Source organism: Buteo buteo, chromosome 2 (genome assembly GCF_964188355.1).
Source record: "Buteo buteo chromosome 2, bButBut1.hap1.1, whole genome shotgun sequence".
NCBI lineage: Eukaryota > Metazoa > Chordata > Aves > Accipitriformes > Accipitridae > Buteo > Buteo buteo.
Window position 1 is genome coordinate 28,281,498 of NC_134172.1, and position 19,949 is coordinate 28,301,446.

Below are 19,949 nucleotides of genomic sequence, written 5' to 3' on the forward strand. Positions count from 1 at the left end.
AAGAACTTGGTGTGACTAGCCAAGGAAGTCTGAGCCTGGTGGCAATGTAGATGATTCGTGTACTTACAGAGATAGTAGTGCTTGGGGCCAGAGAGGGAGAACTAGTGAAGGTGAGGACACACTGCCACCAGTGCATGTGGCTGCAAGCTGGTCATGTAGTCGAGTAAAAAATTAGAAGAATATTTTTAACTATCAGAAAGCTGAAGTTCCAGAGTGGATAGGGACAGTGGGACAAACAGCGTCTTGAAGTGGAGCCTGTCAACAGGATTTTGTGATGTGGTTGTGTTTGATACAGCAGTGGGTCGCACCTGGCATATAGGGTCACTCTCCTCCGTATGCTGTGATGTACGCTTGTTCTTGGTAACAACAGAGTTTCTTCTGTTTTGCTATATATATAAATGAACATGAAATTCCACTTTCATTTTACTACCAGAATATTACTTGTTAAAACTAAAGGAGGAAGTACCAGATTTTTAACAAAGATACGCTTTCTCTCATTTGTTGATTAGACAGTGGAATTAAATGGGCATTAGTGAAAACAGACAGAAAGGAGGGCTGAGGGGGCTTAAATTGTCATCCTAAAAATTCAGATGATTCTTTATCCTTACCTTCCAGTTGCATATGGTGAAATATTTCGGTAGTTCTCCAGAGATAGCTTACTAGCTCTCCAGAGAATTTCATGGGGTAAAAAGACATGAGTTTCCAATATGATACAAATATCTTTTATAAGAATTCCTGAACTCCTCATCATATGAAATAAAAAGCTTAAGAAAACTAGTCAACCAACCAACAAAAATCTGGCTCCAGTCCTTTTTATTCATTTGCACACTGGTTTTAAAGCCAACGTATGTTTCCTTTTCCCTTGCAAAGGCCCAGATCATACCCCTGCAGAGAGGATCAGAGAGAACAAGCCACATGTGACAGGAGTTAATCATGTAGCTTAATGCACTATTAGAAGGGACTCAGATAACGAAGTGATGAGAGTGGCAGAAGAGAAGCTGTAAGAGATCATTCCCTTTCTGCACAGTAAAGCCTGCAGGAGAGGGAGAAGGGAGAGCTGTATGTGACAATCTTCCTGCCGGTATTTTCCTGCTGAGCTGAGAAACGCTGTAAAGGGCAGGAGACAAAGGAGAAAGGCAGGCTCCAGATTGGACATACCAGTCCATCCACTATATGTTTAGCGCAATGGCACTACCGGTGGCTTCACTGCTAGCTCCTCAGTTACTGCTTCTCCTGCAAACCTTTCAAGAAGCTTATTGGAAAAGATAATCCGGGTCCAGGCTTCCCATGGTAGTTGTAGGTGAGGCAGTGGAAGCTGAGCAAGTGCTTTAGCTGGTCTGCCTCATCCTGACCCTGCATCCTGGGACACTCGGTGGGGGACAGAGCTGAAGTCAATGCATGTTAATAGTGTCACAGAGTATGTATTTTAAACATCTAGCTAGTCTGTTGGGTGATATTTTCTCTGAAGGTTTTTACCACCTTTCTGATATAAAAAGAAGTGTTACTGAAAAACGTTTATAGCTTTAAGTAACAGAGTATGGAAGGGGAAAAAGTATAAAATGCAAAATTCAGTTTAAGCTCAGTTTGTGTGCAGCAATTTGCAAATCTTTTTTTATGGTTTGCAAAATGGTCTGTATTTTGAACATGAAAAAATATTTAATTTGTGACTTGGAAAGTAATGTTTAAACCTAAAATATCAACTGAGGCTAACTCTGGGTCTTAATACATCCTATTTGGTGGCTAAAATTCCATGTTCAGTGTTTAACTTAAATGTGAAATGTATCCTCCAATGCCTAGAGTGATGGAAAAAGTCTATGTCTGAAATGGAAACAAACAAACAAAAAACCCAACAAAACAAAACCCCTTGCTATTTCATGGATGAGCTTTGGCAGATAATGGAACGTGTGCAAAATCTCAGGGAAGGCAGCAACTATCCTGCAAACCAAAATCTTTGAGCAGTTCATAAGCTGCTTTTGGTGAGTCCATTTGCCAACTGGAAGCCAGAAAGCTGTGGCAAAAGTCCTTTACAGTTCCTGTTCTGCCAGATTTCATGGCGTGGACATGGCTGACTTGGTTTGGAAAGGAAGCAAGCTGAGCTGAAGACACTGTGATTTATTTCTTCCCTGAGGCAATAGTCCTTCACTCAGCTGAACTTCAGGGAGGCACCTTTGCCAGTGCAGCTACCCCACAGGGTGAACCTCTAGTATTTCAAGTAAAAATGATGGGACAGTTCTTCCAATCAATGTAGTAGTCAATAAAAAAAAAAATGTAGATATTGGCAAGAACAATAGGTTGAAGGCTCCTTACCTTCTAATTCTGATTGATTTGGTATTTTTAGGCTTTCTAGTGCAATGATGAGAACTGATAACATAATTTGGTAGAGGAATTCTCTTGATCCCTTAGCTCCAAGCATTAAATATCCTGAAACTCATGCAAAAAATCACAGGAGTTTTCAATAACTTTGAGAAATGGCAATCAAAGCAGGACTGAGATCCCCATGGGAGACAAATGGTGGGCAGCATGCCTCACTTCTTCTTAATCAACCTGTAAATTGATGGCATTACAGAAGTGGTGGCAAGGTAGGAACTGCAAGAACCTTGATGCTTAGGGCACCACCTCTTTTGAAGCAAAATTGTTAGCTTCTCTGAAGCATGGCAGATGCTCTTTCTGCTCCCGTAGCTGATTAATTATATTAAATCTCTCTTGTTTCCAAGAACTTAAACAGGCCTATAGTCTCTGCCACTGAAAGTATCACTTGAGGAGATCCATAGGAGAGGACCCTCTACACAATGTGACTGGTGAAAGCACTCTAGTGTGCTTAAGGACAGGCTATAAGCTTATAGCTTAATGTTTCTGTTTTAAAAATAAGAGGTGATCTAAGGAAACAAAAGTAATCTAAATTTCACTTTTCAGTCATGTCTTTCAAGATGACTGGGGATTACTTAATATTTTATCCTCTGTAGTCAATATCAAGTGCAGCATTTTGATACATTAATTGAGGGAAGCATAATCTGTTTGATAGCTTGGACATCATTCTGGTTAATTCAGGAGAACCTGAGCCAATTCTGATACTATAGGTGGAACTGTAGCGTTGTCTACAATATAAAGATACTTTCCACTTCCTTCTTTTCTTTTCCATATACCCTATCAAGTTTTAATCCTTCAGGTTGAAGTTTTCCGTAATTGGTGTTTACTTCCAGCACAGGTTTTATTGTTTCTTGCTTTTTTTTTTTGCCTTTTTTTTTTTTTAAAGATTAAAGACAGTATCATAATGCAGAATGAATAAATAGGTATTCAAATGCTTGAGTTCTTATGTAGGTCCTTTATACAGTGTATCTTTGCATATTGTGTATAAATTATTAAAATAACACCATTGTTTGCTTGGTATTCAAAACATAACTTACCATCAAGTGTAACAATTCAGCAGCTACTGTTCTCCTTAGGAGAAAAAGTCAAAAGTTTGCTGAAAATGGATTCAGTTTCTGTTTGAGATTAAGCTCTTTTTTTTTGTTGTATAAGCTAATATTTTGTCTTCTTTTTACTATGGCAGCACTAGTTAAATCAGACCCTGCTGGTGAATTGCAAAGAAATAAATCACAACAGACATTAATCTAGATGAGGGCTAAGTAATTAACTTCGTAGAAGGGTGGCGTATACTCTGTCTGTGGCACTGGACTGACTGCTGTGCATAGAATAAATGCAGTATTTAGGCTGCCTATGGTATTCCACCCCTTCAATTAAGTAAACAAATATATATAGAGCTACTCTGGAGTGTATCCTTTGTGGTCTAAACACTGTATCTCATTAAAATCATCTGCATGCAGTATGTGGGGTTTGAGTTCCTGCTAGTGGTTTCATCCATTGTTAACAATGATGCTTGGCTCTCCCAAGAGTTAAATACAGTGGTACCATAGTTATGTGAAAAGGGTGCTCTTGGTTACTTTGGTGGCCATTTCGTTACATATTACCTCCCACTTTGTTTCCATCCATGTGTGTGGCATAGGGTGTTGCCTGGAAAAATATAGGCTTTTTCAGGAAAAAAAAAATCCATATAGGTTGAGAAAAATATCAAAGGCGGTCTGTAATTGATTCTGGGGGGCAAGACCAGGGCCAGAATAGGTGCATGCTTGCCTGCTCTCTGTGTGCATATCAAGATATTTAATATTTACATATCTGTTTTCACCTCAGTGATAGTGATAAAACATCTGTTGAACTCTGGAAGATAGGGTCAGTTGCTTAAAGTGGAACTATAATTCTTGGTTTTCATTTTTAAGTATTACGATCCTCATTCTGCAAGTGTTATTAGACCGATTGTCTGTTCTACTTTTTAGAAAACATCAAGCTGAAGTAGTTATATTTTATCATCATTAAAAATATTTTTACCTACAATGTCATAACTGCATTCAGATCTTAATCCATTGCACAAAGTATTTGCAGCAGATTTCTTTTCAATACAGCACTTAATTTTAGAGGGTGATATGGACAATGTAGGTTGACAAAAATTTTGCTTAGAGAAAATAGCTAAAATGATATTCACCTGAAGCGACGTTTATTTGATGATGCTATTAAATTGAAAGAATATAAAAATGGTGATAAACCACATACATACACAAATAACTTAGCGTGAAGTCTGAGATTTTAATTGTTAAAGTTAGTTTACCAGACTTGGTGTTTTCCACAAACTCAAATTAATCTGAATATCTTCTAATTAGCTGTCTCTTCAAAGAGTGTTTAACTTGTCCTTCTCAAAAGTTATAATAGCAACAGAGTATTTTGGAGATTAGAGGAACATTAATTTTCATATAGTTTTTATTTTCGCTGCTGGATATGAGATTTTTTTTGCAAATAAGGTTGTGTTGAAGTGGAGAGAAGTAAACAGGATTGTCTAAAATAAGATCAGCCTTTGCCTCTAAACAACAACAAACCCAAATGCAACTAATAAAAGTTGCGTGTTAATCAGAAAGTTTCTGATCTCTAGGAACATGGTGACCAGCTATAGAAACCCATCAACTTAGATCAGAACAAGTTTTTCTATATACAAAAACAAGAAAGCATTGTACTTCTACGAAATGTGTTTGAATGGGTCACAGATTTTTTAACTCGGGAACCGCTGTCACCCTTAGAGTGTATCTTGGACCACCATGCAGGCTCGTCTGCAAACGTCTAATTGAAAACAGTGTGTGGCAATGCAGTTGCGCGGGCCGGCTGCAGACCACATACTTTGGCAGATCGTTCCAAGTCGTGGTGTAACGGTTCACTTTCAGATTCTCCTTTTACACCTGTGTCCACGGGACGTGTCTGTTAGAAACGACCATAGACGGTTCTGGTTGGAAAAATTTGCCTGTTCAGAACAACCCCTCAGTCAGAGACAATACTGAGGAAGTTCTTCACACGGCTATTTTTGCTTTTGAGGTGTCTGAACTCTAGGTGAAGATGAAAAAAATGTGATCCTTAACCTGGTGACTGGGATTGCACGATACTTTCACCAGTGATCAGCGCTGCATGTTATGAACCAGTGTCTCAGTGACAGATAGATTGACCCACGATGTAGAGTCATTAAAAAGAAGACGCAATAGGCTGAACACGGATGATTGTGCTCCCTTTGAGCCTATGGGACACTGGTTTCTCCGAAGTGGAGGCTGCCGCTGCTGAAATTGCATTTTGTCTCCTTCTCAGGAGAGTCCCCAGCCCTCAGAGAGCTGTGCTGGACAGGAGCATGAAGGGATGAAGGCAGGAAGAGTTTGTCCGCTCCCATCCCAAAGATTTACAGGCTCCAGGGAAGGCGAGGAGCCAGGAATAAAGTGAAATATCCTCAATGAATAATTCATTTGCTGGAAAGTGGTTTTTCAGGGAAACTGAAGCTATACAGAGATTTGGACAAATTGAGCTGAAACACTCTCAGCCATAAAAAAGATGGATAGGAGGGGACTACAGAAAAATCTTGAAATATGTTGTAATATCTTATTTCAACCTTCTGGATAGATTCCTTTAAAAAGCACATTCAAAGCTTTTTTTTGGTCTCAAAATCATTACTTTTTCTTTTTTTTTTTTTTTAAATAGACCTAACTTAAAAGAGCAAATGTTACTAGAAGGTGTTAAATGATCTGAAAATGAAAGGTATTTATGTTGATTTCTGTCTTCAGGCACTGGTTTTCTGTTGCTTTTCTGCTTGCTTGGGGAGCCCAGCACTAGCTGAGACAAATGGCAGCATCGAGAGTTGTCTGGTCAGAGCATCTCCTTTTCCTGAGTTCCGTCTTAACAGTGTTAAGAATAGTAGTGTTCAGTGAAGTTGCCAATAGCACAGTTTCTGGGAAAATATGGGAAATATAGTTTGTAAGATCTCTGGTGTATGGATTGGAAGCTCTACACACGCAGGAAATCTCTGCCTTGACAAGAAGATGGAGGGAGCTGTTCCTGGTGAAACTCACATCCATGCTGCTACCTGTGACTAGCTGGCTGGCGAGCCTCGGGGTGAGATGGGTCTGTTACTCTTACTAGATGCACATAAACCATCTCCTTGGTCAGTACTAGCGTCGAGGGGGGCACGTGTTTGTGCTTCAGGGCTGGAAAGCTAACAGGTAAGTGAAGTGCTTGGCTAGAGTGATCACCCAGGAAACACAGAGAAGCTTCAGAAGGTTCAAAAATCCAAGGGCTCTGTGGTGGCACTGTAAGATACCATTTTGTTGTTCAGTGCATAAATCCCATAGTATTGTGACACATTGGCAAGGCCAAGCCAGGCGCTTGTCAGGAAGATCCTGGTGGTCACTTCCCTTGGGTCTGATCATTTTATCCTTTACCTACAGTAGAGAATAGGCTCAAGTTGGAACAATCTTACCTTTAAACTTTACAAGCCTTGTTGCTTCAAAGTCTGAACTCTGAAAAATGAGCTGGGGGGTCCTACTGTGGTTGACCTATGTGGCCTAGCTAGACAAATCCCTTCTTTCCAAATCTAGATGTTGTTTAGATCCTCTCCAGTCTTGAAAGAACAGCTCAACACATTATCACCCAAAACAGAAGAGGGTGAGAATGATATTAGAGACAAGGGGCTTCTAGCTGGCCAGGAAACAGTCACCTCTAGCAGATGGGAAGGAGAAGAACAAGAGGACGGGGTGATCTCAGCTCCTAATTTACAATCCTTTTGCTGTTGCATCCCATCATCTTACTTTCTAGGCCCTTTGTATTGTGTTCTGTCCAGTCAAGAGTTGCCTTCTCTTGGTATATGTACATATGGTGGACTGGGTAAACACAGGCTGGGAAAGATTCGCATAGGTATAATGTTATTTCTCTATAGTAAGATAAACTGATAACTGTAACGCCTCGCAGGAATAGGCAGAAATCTATTTAGTGTTACTCTCTGGAGGCCGCCCCTGGGCTTGCTGAAATTACCAGTCTTTCTCTCTGGTGCTTAATATTAACTGTGGCTGCTGCATATCAGCCCTCATGTGCAGCATACAGCCAGTCTCAATCTGGGGGCTCAACGGAGCTCACTTTGCATGGGGGTCTGAAGACTGCAGGCTGGGAGGTGCTGCCCAGGGAGGCTTTCCTTTTCCAGCCATGTTATTTGAGCTGCACCGTTCAGCCAGGAGGAGTGTGCTGGAGAGTCCTCTTTTCTAATCCAAAATCTGCTTATCTAAAAATAAAGTAATGGAGGTGGTAGAAAAACTAAATCTGAGAGTTTGCATCATGTAAATCAGTTTTTTAATATCAGCAAGAAAAACAGTTTGTGAACTAGTTTAAATGATAAAATCTTAAATGTGTCTAGTATTTAGTATGTTACATGTCTTTGTTACTTGTTATACATTATTGATCATGTAGGAAGCACAGATACGCATAGATGTTGAGTGCTTTTGGAAGAATATTTTATGAAAATGAATTGGGGGAGGAGATCTAAAAAGTTGATAGTGACATAAAGAAAACTTTTTTCTTTTTTTTTTTTAGAAATAAGAGACCCCAATTGTCCTGAGTTAAATATCTTCATCCAATTAAAAATGGGTCACCATCCTAACATCTTGAGAAGATGTTTTCCTATACTAAATTCTCACTCCTGTAACCAGCTGAGCACATGTAACTTCACAAGCAGAAGCAGGTTTATTTGGATGTGTAAACTTGTAGTCACACTTGCAGGTCAGTAGTCTTGCAGCCTGAACTCTTTCAGTATTTTAAAAGCCAGACAAAAGACAAAAGTACCCCTCTCCAACAGCTTAACAGACAAAGTTTGGCTAAAGTCACCACCTTGCTTTGATAATACTGGTTTTCCTCATTAGAATTACTATCATCTCACACAACCTAAATGTACCATGGTATTTAAGTTAAAGCAGTGTGAGTAATTCAGTCAATTAATTAGGTGCTGGTAGCGCTTACCTTCCATTGTAAAGGGATCAAAGGAGAACAATTAATAGCATTTATTTTCTTGTTCTGCTCCATACCTTAGTCATTCAAATAACCTTCTGCCCCAAATGTTAATATAAGTTACTACATTAAGTTATTATGCTTTGGTGAACATTTCTACCCTGTGTTGACATCACGACTGCTGAGACTCAACACATGCTGCTTTGTAGTAACTGGAAGTGGACAGAAAAATGGCAAAAATGCCAAACGAGTGAGGAACACCCAGTTAGCTCAAAACCTTTGCCCTTCCTCTATGAAGTATCTCCTCGTTTCTTCCGCCCCTGCTCTGGTATTTACAGAAAAAAACTTGTGTGAAGAAGCTGCAAGGAAGATTCCACAGATAGACCCAGGCCTCTAACACCTGTGAGTGTCAGTGTGCCTGGCTGAAGGAACTTGACTGGAAAATGACTGGAAGGGGAGCATTAATTCAGACAAGAATTTGAATTGGAGTTTGTGGATGCTTTTGTTTTTATTTGTGGTCTTTTTCTGTATAACTGTTGTGGTTCAGTATTAGGGCCTTCACAGAAAGAAGGAGGGGTAGAAGAGTAAAAGTAATTTTTTCCTTTGACTTCATTATTGCCAAGGTTTCCCTCTGCATCCCTGAGGAATTTATATTAGAGAGGTTTATTCTACTAACAGTCTACTAGCAGGATTGGCCCCTCATTGAAAGCATGATGCAGTGTGTGAGATTAAATAAGGTAAAATTAGACAAAGTTCTAAGTAATTAGATTGTGTGTGAGCATTGAGTATTTTCATCTCTGTGCTAAAGGTGTTCACTTCAATCATTAATTGTTTTGTGAACCGAGTCATTAAAAATGGCCCAGGTCTTGCTAACACTGTCAGCTAACAGTAATGCATGTAATGCATACATTTGTGGAAAGACTCCTCAAGTTTGAGATACCAGGTTGTTCTAATAGGCTGGACTTGATTTTATTTGTCTATGGCCACGCTGTGGAGTAAAGGAAATTAAATGATCTCAATGTCATAAATATATTTCTTTTTTTTCTTTAGAGTGACATATTGTTTTCTTCAGCCATTTAATACAATGTAATGCTGTTTAGGACTTTAAAAGACAAGGAGAAATGAGGCTTTATTAAATTCAGTAAGTCCTTTGCCTAGGATATTGTTCCACTTTAATGTTTTTACTACTTGAAATAAGTGAGACTCATTTTACATTTTCATTCATTCAGGAGTTTGATAAGTGATAGTGCCATACACATCACAAGAAATAAAATCTTTTAGGACACAAGCAATAGTAACAGGGAAATTGCCATACAGCTGGGTATGGTTGCATCTATGATAGAAGGTTCTCTGCACTGTCCCTTAACTTACTATACAGTAGCTTTTATAGGCGTGTGGCTGTGACCAAACCTGTGCTGTCGGTACTTGTGTGTTGGTGCACTGACCTCCATTCTGGTGTTAACATTTCCTTCTGCTGAAGGTTTTTGAAAGAACAGAGCTGTCTTTCAAATAAAGACCATAACAGATCCACATCTGTGCATGTAAGTGTGAGAGACAGTTGTCTCAAATGATTTACTCCTGTAACTCTGGTCTCCATTCCTGGGAAAAGTAAAGGAGAAAAATGCAAAAAGTGGAAGACAAGGAAGGGAAAATGCAGAGTGTGCAGTGACACTTATTATTGAGGGCCGAACTGGCTTTCACACAGACTGCATTTCTCACTGTAGCCTTAGTAAATGCTGAACTGTACTATATTCAGTGTTTCAACAGGCAAAACCCCAAACTTGTACACCAGCCCTTCGTAATGTAACTGAGTCACTGATATATGCACTATACATGGGAAGCTTTTAAACACATGCTATGTTTTTCCCCAAAATATTGGATGTAGAGGCAAAGCTAGATACAAAATATTTGAAAAACTCATCAACATGAGTGAGATACAAAGGAGATATTTAGATCCAGTATTGCAAATTCTTGGCCATACGATTGACACTGAACTTGGAGCAGTGTACATGGAGCTTTCACCTGTGGTTAACATTGGGCATATACACAAGCTTTTTCCCCAGCTGGGCTTGCTAGTTCATGTAATAGATCCTTTTTGTAGTCTCCAGTTAATATGTATTGCTGTTGGGATGTAAAGAGAAGAGGATAAATTGACTGCATTCCAGTACAGTGTACCATACAGCCTTGTGTGCACCTATAATCTGCTAGTGCCAAATGGACGTAGTTAGCCAGCCATCTGTGTGGCATTTTTGGTGGTGTTTTAAAAGGAGTAAGTCAGTACAGATTGAATATTGGGTACCACAAACTGGATTAGCTAAGGTCATACTCATTCTTCAGTCTAAAGGCATCCATTTGCTAAGGTGGACAGCATTTTATTATATGCCCCGTAGTTTCCAAGCAGTTGCCTTCTTCAGTACCAAGCACTGCATAGTATCTTGAAACAGTTATTTTTTCATATTATATTCAGGACATGATCACAGGGCTTCAAGAGGGCAGTAAAAATGTGCATGGTTCATCAGGATGCTTGTTGCTGTTTTCTGGAATTTGAGTTAATGAAAACAAAGTTTGAGAAAACTGCTTGCAGGGTTTTTTTCCCCCCCTAATTACCTCAATCCCAGTTTGCATTATCTTCCAGAAATTGCCGTGTTGGATCCAGCGGGAAATGACTGCAGTATTATTTTGCCATAGCACTAAAGCATTTTGTCTGGAAGTTTAGCTATTTAGATTACATGTCCCTCTTGAAGCCTAATGTTCAAGAGCTCTTCATTAGAAACATCAATAGTATTAAATGGAAACGGATCTTGCATGATGATGTAAAAAATCAGACCAGTAATGCAGTATCCAGTTGGTATAACATTTCCATGAGAATGCATTTCTTGTAATTGTGAATTCCTTAACATAGAGGAGGGTAACTAAAATAACACAATATATTTATATTACTATTAAGAGCTTTAATGAACTTCAGGAAAATAGTTTCAATACAGTGTTGTAAAAGCTCTGTTACCTTGCACACATTGACCTCGGTCCTGCAAACAATTACACTTGGGCACAGCCTCGCTGACTTCAAATGGCCAGCTCACCTGTGTGAAGTTAAACGTACATGTATATACTTGTAGAGATCAAGGCCTCGCCTTAGTTTGGAAAATCTGAAATATTTTAACCAAGGGGTAGATTTTGCAACAACACTCCAGCAAGAAACTTTTCCTTAAAATCAAACAGATAAAGCTTTTTTTCTCTGCCATTGACTGTAGATGCTCCTTCTAGCTGGTACTGAATAAGAAGCTGCCAGATTTGTCCTGGGAACTCGGCAGCACGTTACAGCGTAACCAATCCACAGTGGGTTGGTGAGGCCCATGCCTTGGTCCTTCAGCATGCACAACAGCACTGATTGCGGTAGGAGCTCTCCTAAAAGGAGGCGCCTCGATTTTGGGCCAGAGAGATAACCGGTCTTGCCACGCGGTCTCTTAATTCCCTGTCGGTTTCTCCCCCAGCTGGCTGTTCCACACAACGATGAATGGACCCGCTTCGCTCGGACCTTGGTGGAAATCCGCGCCAACCGAGCAGACAGTGAAGAGGAAGGGGCGGTGGAGCTGTCAGCCTAGAGGAAGAGAAGGAGCAGCGCCCGCCATCGCCAGAACGGCAGCTTTCCCCCACTGAGTACGCCGGTGTTCGGTGTCAGAGTCAGTCTTGCTGTGGCTTTTGATGCCAGTGTACGTGCCAGTATTGCTCAAAGCATTCCATATTAATCACGCTGCTTTACACAAGGCTGAAAATATCCAGAGCATTTTCATACTTTATATTTCTGTCTGAAAAGTAAGAGAGAAAAGACAAATCAACCCTTTATGGGTTTAGTTGTTGCCTTTTAACTACTTAGTAGCTGTATTTAATAGCTAGGAACCCCTGGTTAAACTTGTGCTCACATTGCCCTTCTGGCATAGTCCTATTAAATCCATATGAAGCCAGATATGATTATGTGCAGATGTTGTGTGCTTCACTGTATGGGACTGGGCCAAAGACTTTAGATGTGGTGTTTCACATGGTGACTTACATTATGAATGGATGTACTATACGAAAGTTGCTGCTCCTTATTTATTGCAGTGTGCTGCATGGAACATATTTATTTGAAAGCATTAAAATAAACGATCCTAAAGCATGTGCATAATGAGAGAACTGCATTGTCTGTGTGCTGCTGTAGAGGTTACATTAAAGTCCACATAACAATTACAGTACATCAGTTGTGTTTAAGATGTAAGATCTATAAAGGTTGGCTTGAGTGGATGGAATGAGTTTCCTTTTTTTTTTTTTTTAAGATGCCTATTATTTCTAGGCACTTTAACTATATTTCAAATACAGTTGGTCACTGATACTTGTCATGCAAGTTAACACTAACAGTCTGACAAAGGGTTGTGGTTCCCGAGTATGACACTAGTATTGCCAATAAAATGTATCAAGCCTGTTTTGTCGCAGTGTGGTTAATCTGTCCTTGCCAGCAGTGCTCAGCATGTTCATTACCGGTCACTGGCGAGGCACTGGGAAAATGTGACTGCCCTGACTGGCAGAATGCTCATGCAGCTGCTATGTAAATAGATACCTTTGGCTATGGGGACTGCCGGTAATGGCCTTGCATGCATCAGATCCTGCTACACATTTTACATGAGCAGACACTAATCCATGTCAACTTCTAGATTTGATTTGTTTTTGTTTTTTTTTTTTTCCATTCCTAGCTGTGCATGCTTATGTGCACACACATGCACATGCAGAGCAGTACCATGCTGCCATATGCACTAAAAGAAAAGGAATAGGAACAACAAGGCCTCCTCAAACTGTCCTGAAAGACAGGTTGGGATAGGGGACAAGGGAATATTCTCCTTTATGACAAGCTCTTGTGGCTTGAGCAAAGCAGTAGGGTGCAGACTGATGTCATTGAGTGCTGTGATGCAGAGGGGCGTTGGTGAATGCTAACCTTGGTGGTGAGGCTGCTAGTTATGTTGGCATCACAACATTATGCTGAGCCAGAGCACGGCTCTGACACCTGGGTTTAACACTGGTTCACGCTCACTTGGGCAGGTGGGTGAACCATTACAGCAAGAAACGCTTGAAAGTCAGACAGCAACAAAGATTTTGTACGTAAGTTTGCTGAGAACTGTGTCTTGTCTTTAGGCAGTCGTGTTGAGGAATATATCATCTAGTGCTCTTCAGAACTATGGTCACACCCAGAACCACTGGGAAGTCTGCACTGTGAAAAGCCAGAGCAGGCTAAGAAATTGAATGCTTTGGAGAAGCTGGATTTCCCTTAGTCTCTTGGTGGTTAGAAGTAACTCCCAGTGAGAGTGCATGGGCTTGTCTCTTCATGGTGGGACCTGAGGATATGTCCCAGTGCTTGTGGACACGCAATCTGAAGCTACCTCCCACTGCCCATGGAAGCGTCCTGCCCACTGGGCTGTGGTAAGCAGGGTCTTCCCCCGACGAACTAGTTCACACAGCACAGATACATCTGTCGTTGGTCTGGTGGCTCCATGAGGCTGGAGCCACGCATTAGGGACCCTTGTGTTCCAGCTGTTGCCCTGGGTGCTTTGGAGCTGTCCTGAAGAACCAGCACAGCATTCGCAGCACTTTTGTAGCTTAAAGGTGAATGCTAATAAGCAACCAGTGGAGACACCTGTAAAGCAGCAGTTTAGAGCTCATCTATGGGTTGGGTTTTTTTCCCCAGTTTCTCCTTGTTTTCCTTTCAAAAAGCGTATGTAAGAGTTGTTTATGTATATGGCAAAGCAGATCCGGTGCAAAGCAGAAGGGGGGAGGCATGCTTTGACCGTTAGTGGGTCACAAGATTAGGAACATGTGCGCACACAGATACACAGCCAACTAGTGGTGTCACTGGGGAGAAGAGGTGGGTAGCTCACTACCCTCTAGCTGCCTACGGTAAATCCACATCTGAAAGTGTGGGGACACTGTGCGAGAGCATGCTGCTGCGTAAAGGGAAGGGTGTTTAGTTGGTGTCGTCTGCCATTCATAACCAGTGCAGTGGAAACGGTCAGCAAATTTGCTTCCACTTTTTCTGTATTACCATTCAGATTTTGGAACCTAAGGCGGGGGGGGGGGGGGGGGGGGGAGCTGCATGTTCACCTTCCAAGCTCTCCCTACTTTATAGCATTAATAGCTTGTAAAATGGTTTTAAGAGCAGCCTCAGAAGACCTTCAGCATTTGCTGCTGTGTGCAAATGAATATGACCAAAGTCCCTCTTTTTTTTTATTTTTCTCTCCTCCTTCTTTTGAGTGGGGTTCAGCAGTACCCAGAGGGAACAAGGAAAAGATCCAGATTTCCACAGAAATGACCAGGTTTGTATATACAGAGCAACATGAAAGGGCCATTACAGCAGCTGAAGCAGATGGAAGAGCACCCCAGAAGAACAAGAGGCATTTACCCCACTTCTGGTGGTCGTGATTGCCATGCGGTGGAGATTCTAATCAGCCCTCGTTGCTGCCTTTCCAGGAATCTCCAACAGTTTTTGTTTGGTTGATTGATTTTCCTGCGGCTAAACAAATAGCTCCACCTTACTGGCTTTCCAAAACAGCCCGTATGACAAGATGTTCCTCAGAATCTGCCTGGGAGGGAAATAAATGCAAAATTACCCTTTATTTTCAGCAAAGAGAAAGCATCTTCTCCAGGCTCTTTTGCCTACAAACATCCAGAGAACAGAAGGAAGAGCATGAACAGTATGCCCCATGCTCTAGCACTGCCAGGACACTGCCATGCCTTCTCCAGGCATGGAATGAGTTAGAAAACAGCCTGGCGCTACTTTGGGGCCACTGCAAGTGAGCTTTCTGTGAAGGACAAAACCTGCGCGCTCAGAGTGAGCTGGAGAGCGCATCATAACCAGAAGGGTAAGAAAGAGCAAACCCAAGCAGGGAAGAAGGAGGCAAGTGGCACATGAAGATGAGCAATGTGGGCTAAGAAGGGAAAGGCTGAATTGAGGTACGGGATGGAGGAGAGGCCCGTGAGCCCGATGTGTGTCCTGCTTTTGGCTGGAATAAAGTTAATTTTCGTCTTAGTAGCTGGTACAGTGTTATGTTTTGGATTCAGTATGAGAATAATGTTGATAACACACTGAAGTTTTAGTTGTTGCTAAGCAGTGTTTATATTAAGTCAAGGACTTTTCAGCTTCTCATGCTGCCCTGCCTGTGGAGGCTGGGGGTGCACAAGAAACTGGAAGGGGACACAGCCAGGACAGCTGACCCAAACTGGCCAAAGGGGTATTCCATACCATGGGACATCATGCCCAGTATATAAACTGGGGGGAGTTGGCCAGGGGGCACCACAGCTTGGTGATTGGCTGGGCATCAGTCGGCGGGTTGTGAGCAATTGTATTGTGCATCACTTGTTTTGTATATTCCAATTCTTTTATTATTATTGTTGTCATTACTACTCTCTTCCTTTCTGTCCTATTAAATTGTGATTATCTCAACCCACAAGTTTTACTTTCTGCCCCCCCGCCCCCCCAATTCTCTCCCCCTTCCACTGTGGTGGGGGGAGTGAGCGAGCGGCTGTGTGGTGCTTAGCTGCCAGCTGGGGTTAAACAGGACAGTGTGGAAGAGACAACTGTCCTGTGCTTGGTGAAGGGAAGACCAGATTCTCCCTTGATTTCAGCGCCAAGGATCAAAGCCACACCAACACCAGTGAGAAGCAGAGGAATGGCGTGGCCAGGGACTTGGCATTTGTTCTGAAAGGAGCTGCGAAAGGACACGGGGAAGACATGGTAGGTGGCACTGGGGGCGGGAGCTGCAGGCATTAGCTAAAAGGGGAAGCAGGGTTACTTCACCTTCGTGACATGTACCCTGTTCAAGAAACCCCCACGGTAACAGAGGAAGAAGACGATGGCCAGGGCACAGTGAAAGAGGAACCTCGAATTTGGCCAGGACACACAAAAATTGAGCATGGGGATGGAATGCCAGGCCCATCATGTAAATAATAGCACTTAGACCAAGTAGATGCTTGAAAGGTGGAAATGAAATGGGCTGCTTCCTGAGTCTGAGAGCACCATGGGCATCCCCATGGAAAGGCCATCACGTCAGAGCAACGGTCTCCTGCTTGAGATTAGGCTCAGCAGGACTACCTCTCGCCGGTTACTTCAAAGAGAAAAGGCATGGGGAACAAATGGTGCTGGGTCACAATGATTCAGGAGCTGCAGCATTTTCTGCAGGGTACTCAGCAAGTGCTCCATGGAGAATCTTCCAAGATGAAAGGTACTTCCTCCTGGGTCTCAAAACCAACGCCCCCAGCATTTGCTCCTTCTGGAAACACAGCACCCCTGACCACGTCCTGGAACACCATGAGCTCTTACTGCAAAGGACAGCCTGCATCTCTGGTGCTATGGAAACAACTGGCAATAGGTTCTTTCACCCAAGACATATGGGAAAAGCTCTTGAGTTTTAGCAACTTTAGATACAAAGCAAACACAGCAGAAAACTGGAAACCGCTCACAGAACCAGATGGCATCCCACCTAGAGTGGCCTGGTCCCTACTGACCAGTGACAGACAAAGGAGACTCTGCTATCACTGGGGCAGGATCAGTCCTAAGGAAGGACTCGGTGCCTAATGGTGCTATGGGGGTAGGAGCCCATCCTCAGGAAGCTTACAGGACTGGTTCTCCTTCAAAGACATAAGCAGAGCTACTTCTGTAGTAGCACCACCATGTCCGGTATGCACTGTCTGCACAGCCTGGGGGGTGTGAGTGAGCATGGAGGGAGGCCAGGCAGCCCTTTGCAATGTAACTACAGCAGCTGGAATGAATCTTGCAAGCAATGGTAGTGCTTCCTGGTGCGATGAGGAATAGTGCAAGGAGCGGTTAAAATGATGAACACACTTCTTAAAATGCCATCGCTGTCTGAAGGGCAACACATGCCTCGGTAACACCCTCGCATTCAGCACTGGGAGAGGCTGCCCATGCTCACAGCCTGAGCTCTCCGCTGGCCACTGCGCACAAAGCAGAACCACCGTATGGCACGTGGCGTTAAAGAAACCACTTCTTCTCAGGCTGCTTCTGTGTTATTTCCTGTGTTTGGAGCTCTCTGGAGACACTTAAAGTACAAATGTCTTGAGATTTCTGTATTCTCAACCATTAAATAACTTACAAATGATCGCCATCTCTGGAAGTCGTCTTCTAGCTTATGCAAAAATGGCAAATATTTCAACCGAAAACAGAGTCTGAATTTCCCAGTGGTGTTTAAACAGCAAGGTTGGAGGATTCCTGTTCATCCCTCTGCCACGTGTGCATTGGAGAGCTGAGGAGCTCAGCAGTAAGCACTGTGACATGCATGCACATCATGGAGCGTATGGCAGGGACGTTCCCAAGCAGGCTGTCCCCTCCTAAGGAAGATGCAGAGCAGTTTGTCGGGTTTTGTAATTTTAGCAGGTTTAGAAAAACCTGCCCAAGTTATTTTTGAAGCCTGTGGTATGTTTGCTCACAAAAGTGTTCCTGCAAACTGTCAACATTAAGTCTGCTTAAACCCAACCCATTCCCCAGGGCCCAGGCAGAAAACCATCCCTCAGCTTCTGCTGCACTGAGAAACACAAATACAGGGTAACTGCTTCAGGGACACCCCCACCCCACTCTCATGCTGATAGGTGACATCATCAATATTTGATCTTTTTTTTCTGGAAGTGCTGCCACAGGGAGTTAGCTGGACTGCAGGAAGTAAGCTAGGTTACATTTTATCCCATTCCTCCCACACTTCGTGTAACTCACCCAGAAACCCAAAGAGGACAAACATCTAAACATTGTCCTCGGGGCCTTTTGTTTGTTTGTAAGGCAATGTTACAATTTCTTGGCCTGTAAGCTTTTCAGAGCAGGAATGCATCCTTTTGTGTCTGGAGGAAGCCGACTGTGGGCACAGATCTTCCCCAAGATCTCCGGGCAGAGCTGTAGTGTGCTTTGAAACATTTTGATCTGGGTTGCGAGTCAACGAAGCAGTCACTGCCTCTTCAACCCTTCTGCTCCTGCCTCCATCATCTGCTGGCCCTGAAAAGAAGGGCAGAAGGACAGAACAACCCCCCAGAAGACAGGTAATGGGGAGGGAAGGGCCACCACGGGTGGTGGTAGGGGTGTCAGTCCAGCCTTGCTCATCTGCTGCCAGGGAGAAGATGAAGGCTGTGGCCTTCTGAGATGGACCTGCCGTAGGAGAGCTGCACCTGAGCTTTGTCCCAGGGCGGGGAGCTTCGTCCCTTCATCCCTGGAATAAAGGACAAGTCATAAATATACAGCCAGGCCTGGGAAAGAGAGGCCAGCAGTAGGTGGGGGAATGGGTCCGAGTTATGACTTGCTTTGTAAAACACAAGCAACGATCTTTATCACACGAGCCAAGGAGTTGTGCAAGTCTTACAATAACCCAGCTCTAATTCCTCTTCTGTTCCCAGCTGCGAGGCCCCGGCTGCGTTGGGGTTTGGCGTTAGGCAGCAGAGAGGGACGTGCTCTGGTCGGTGCAGCCTGGGTGTCCCTCTCTCCAGGCTCCACGAGGAAGGAGCAGCCGCCGGCGGAACCCACGCACGTGGCCAGGCGCTTCCTCTCCTGGCCCGGGCGAACGTGCAGCTCAGTACTCGGGCATTCTCCCTGAGCTGCTGACTTTGCACAGAAACCCTTCACAAGGTACGTCAGGCAAAAGTGAGGGATGAAGTGTAAAACCAGCTCCTAAATAGCCTAAAATCTCAAGTGTCAAGCACAGGCAGCTCCCGGTGAGAAAGTTTAACTTTTATGACAAGCCTTAACCAAAAATCCTGACAGTTAATTTTGCAGTAATACAAGGGGCAGGGTTTTTTTCCCCCATTGCTGAAACGAAGGAGCTGTCATTTGGAGAGACTTGGATATACAGGGTTGAGAGGGAGCAGCCGGCGGCTGTCAGAGCACAGTGCAGAGCCTCTGCACACTGGTTTAGCCAGACTCCAAGATGCAGCTGCAGGTAGATGTCATCTTCTCCCCTCGCTTTCACGTGTGTGAGTACTGCAGATGCTACTCCTGCCATGACTCCATTTCACCAGTAAATTCAAAATGCAAATTAGTCCAAGAGAAAAATTTTCACAATGACCCAAACAAATACAACAGAGTGATTTCCATTTCAGTATTTCCATAAGTTATAGTACAACAATGTGATACTGCATGCCTAACCCCTTTGTCTGCAATGATAATGCATCTATGCGTTCCCTCAGTTTATAGTCAACATTGAAGGCACGCACCTCAAGAAGACAAGCAAGACCAAATTCTTCCTGGTCTTAAGAGGCATCACAGGAGACATCCAACAGTACCTTCAACTGACTAGGTAGTCAGACTGTTCATAACACATTAACCTCCCCGTAAAAGTAAAGGTCAAAATATCAAAGCTTACTCCAATCCTGGTTTTTGACTGAGGAAAAATTTCTTTTTTTCAGTGACATCTACACCAACAGATGTCTTTTCTACACAGGGGAATTCATATAATTTATTCTCAAGCTGCAGGTGTTTTTATAGCTTGCATGTCCAAATATTAACTTTATCTTAACCTAACTTTATAACTGAAGTTGAACAAGACATTTGATGTACTACACTATTTCCGTAACAGAATACCATGTGTGCA

General features: G+C 42.9%; 1 protein-coding gene across 4 annotated transcripts in view; it reads left to right on the forward strand.

Moving 5' to 3' along the window:
- DYNC1I1 (dynein cytoplasmic 1 intermediate chain 1) overlaps positions 1–12,805 on the forward strand; it is a 200,011-nt gene extending 187,206 nt beyond the window's left edge. For all 4 annotated transcript variants that reach the window (XM_075049642.1, XM_075049666.1, XM_075049659.1 and 1 more), the window contains one exon: positions 11,841–12,805. In XM_075049642.1, coding sequence (XP_074905743.1) covers positions 11,841–11,951 — 111 coding nt within the window. In that variant the 3' untranslated portion in view covers positions 11,952–12,805. The remainder of the gene's footprint in view (positions 1–11,840) is intronic.
- Positions 12,806–19,949: the final 7,144 nt, after the last annotated feature.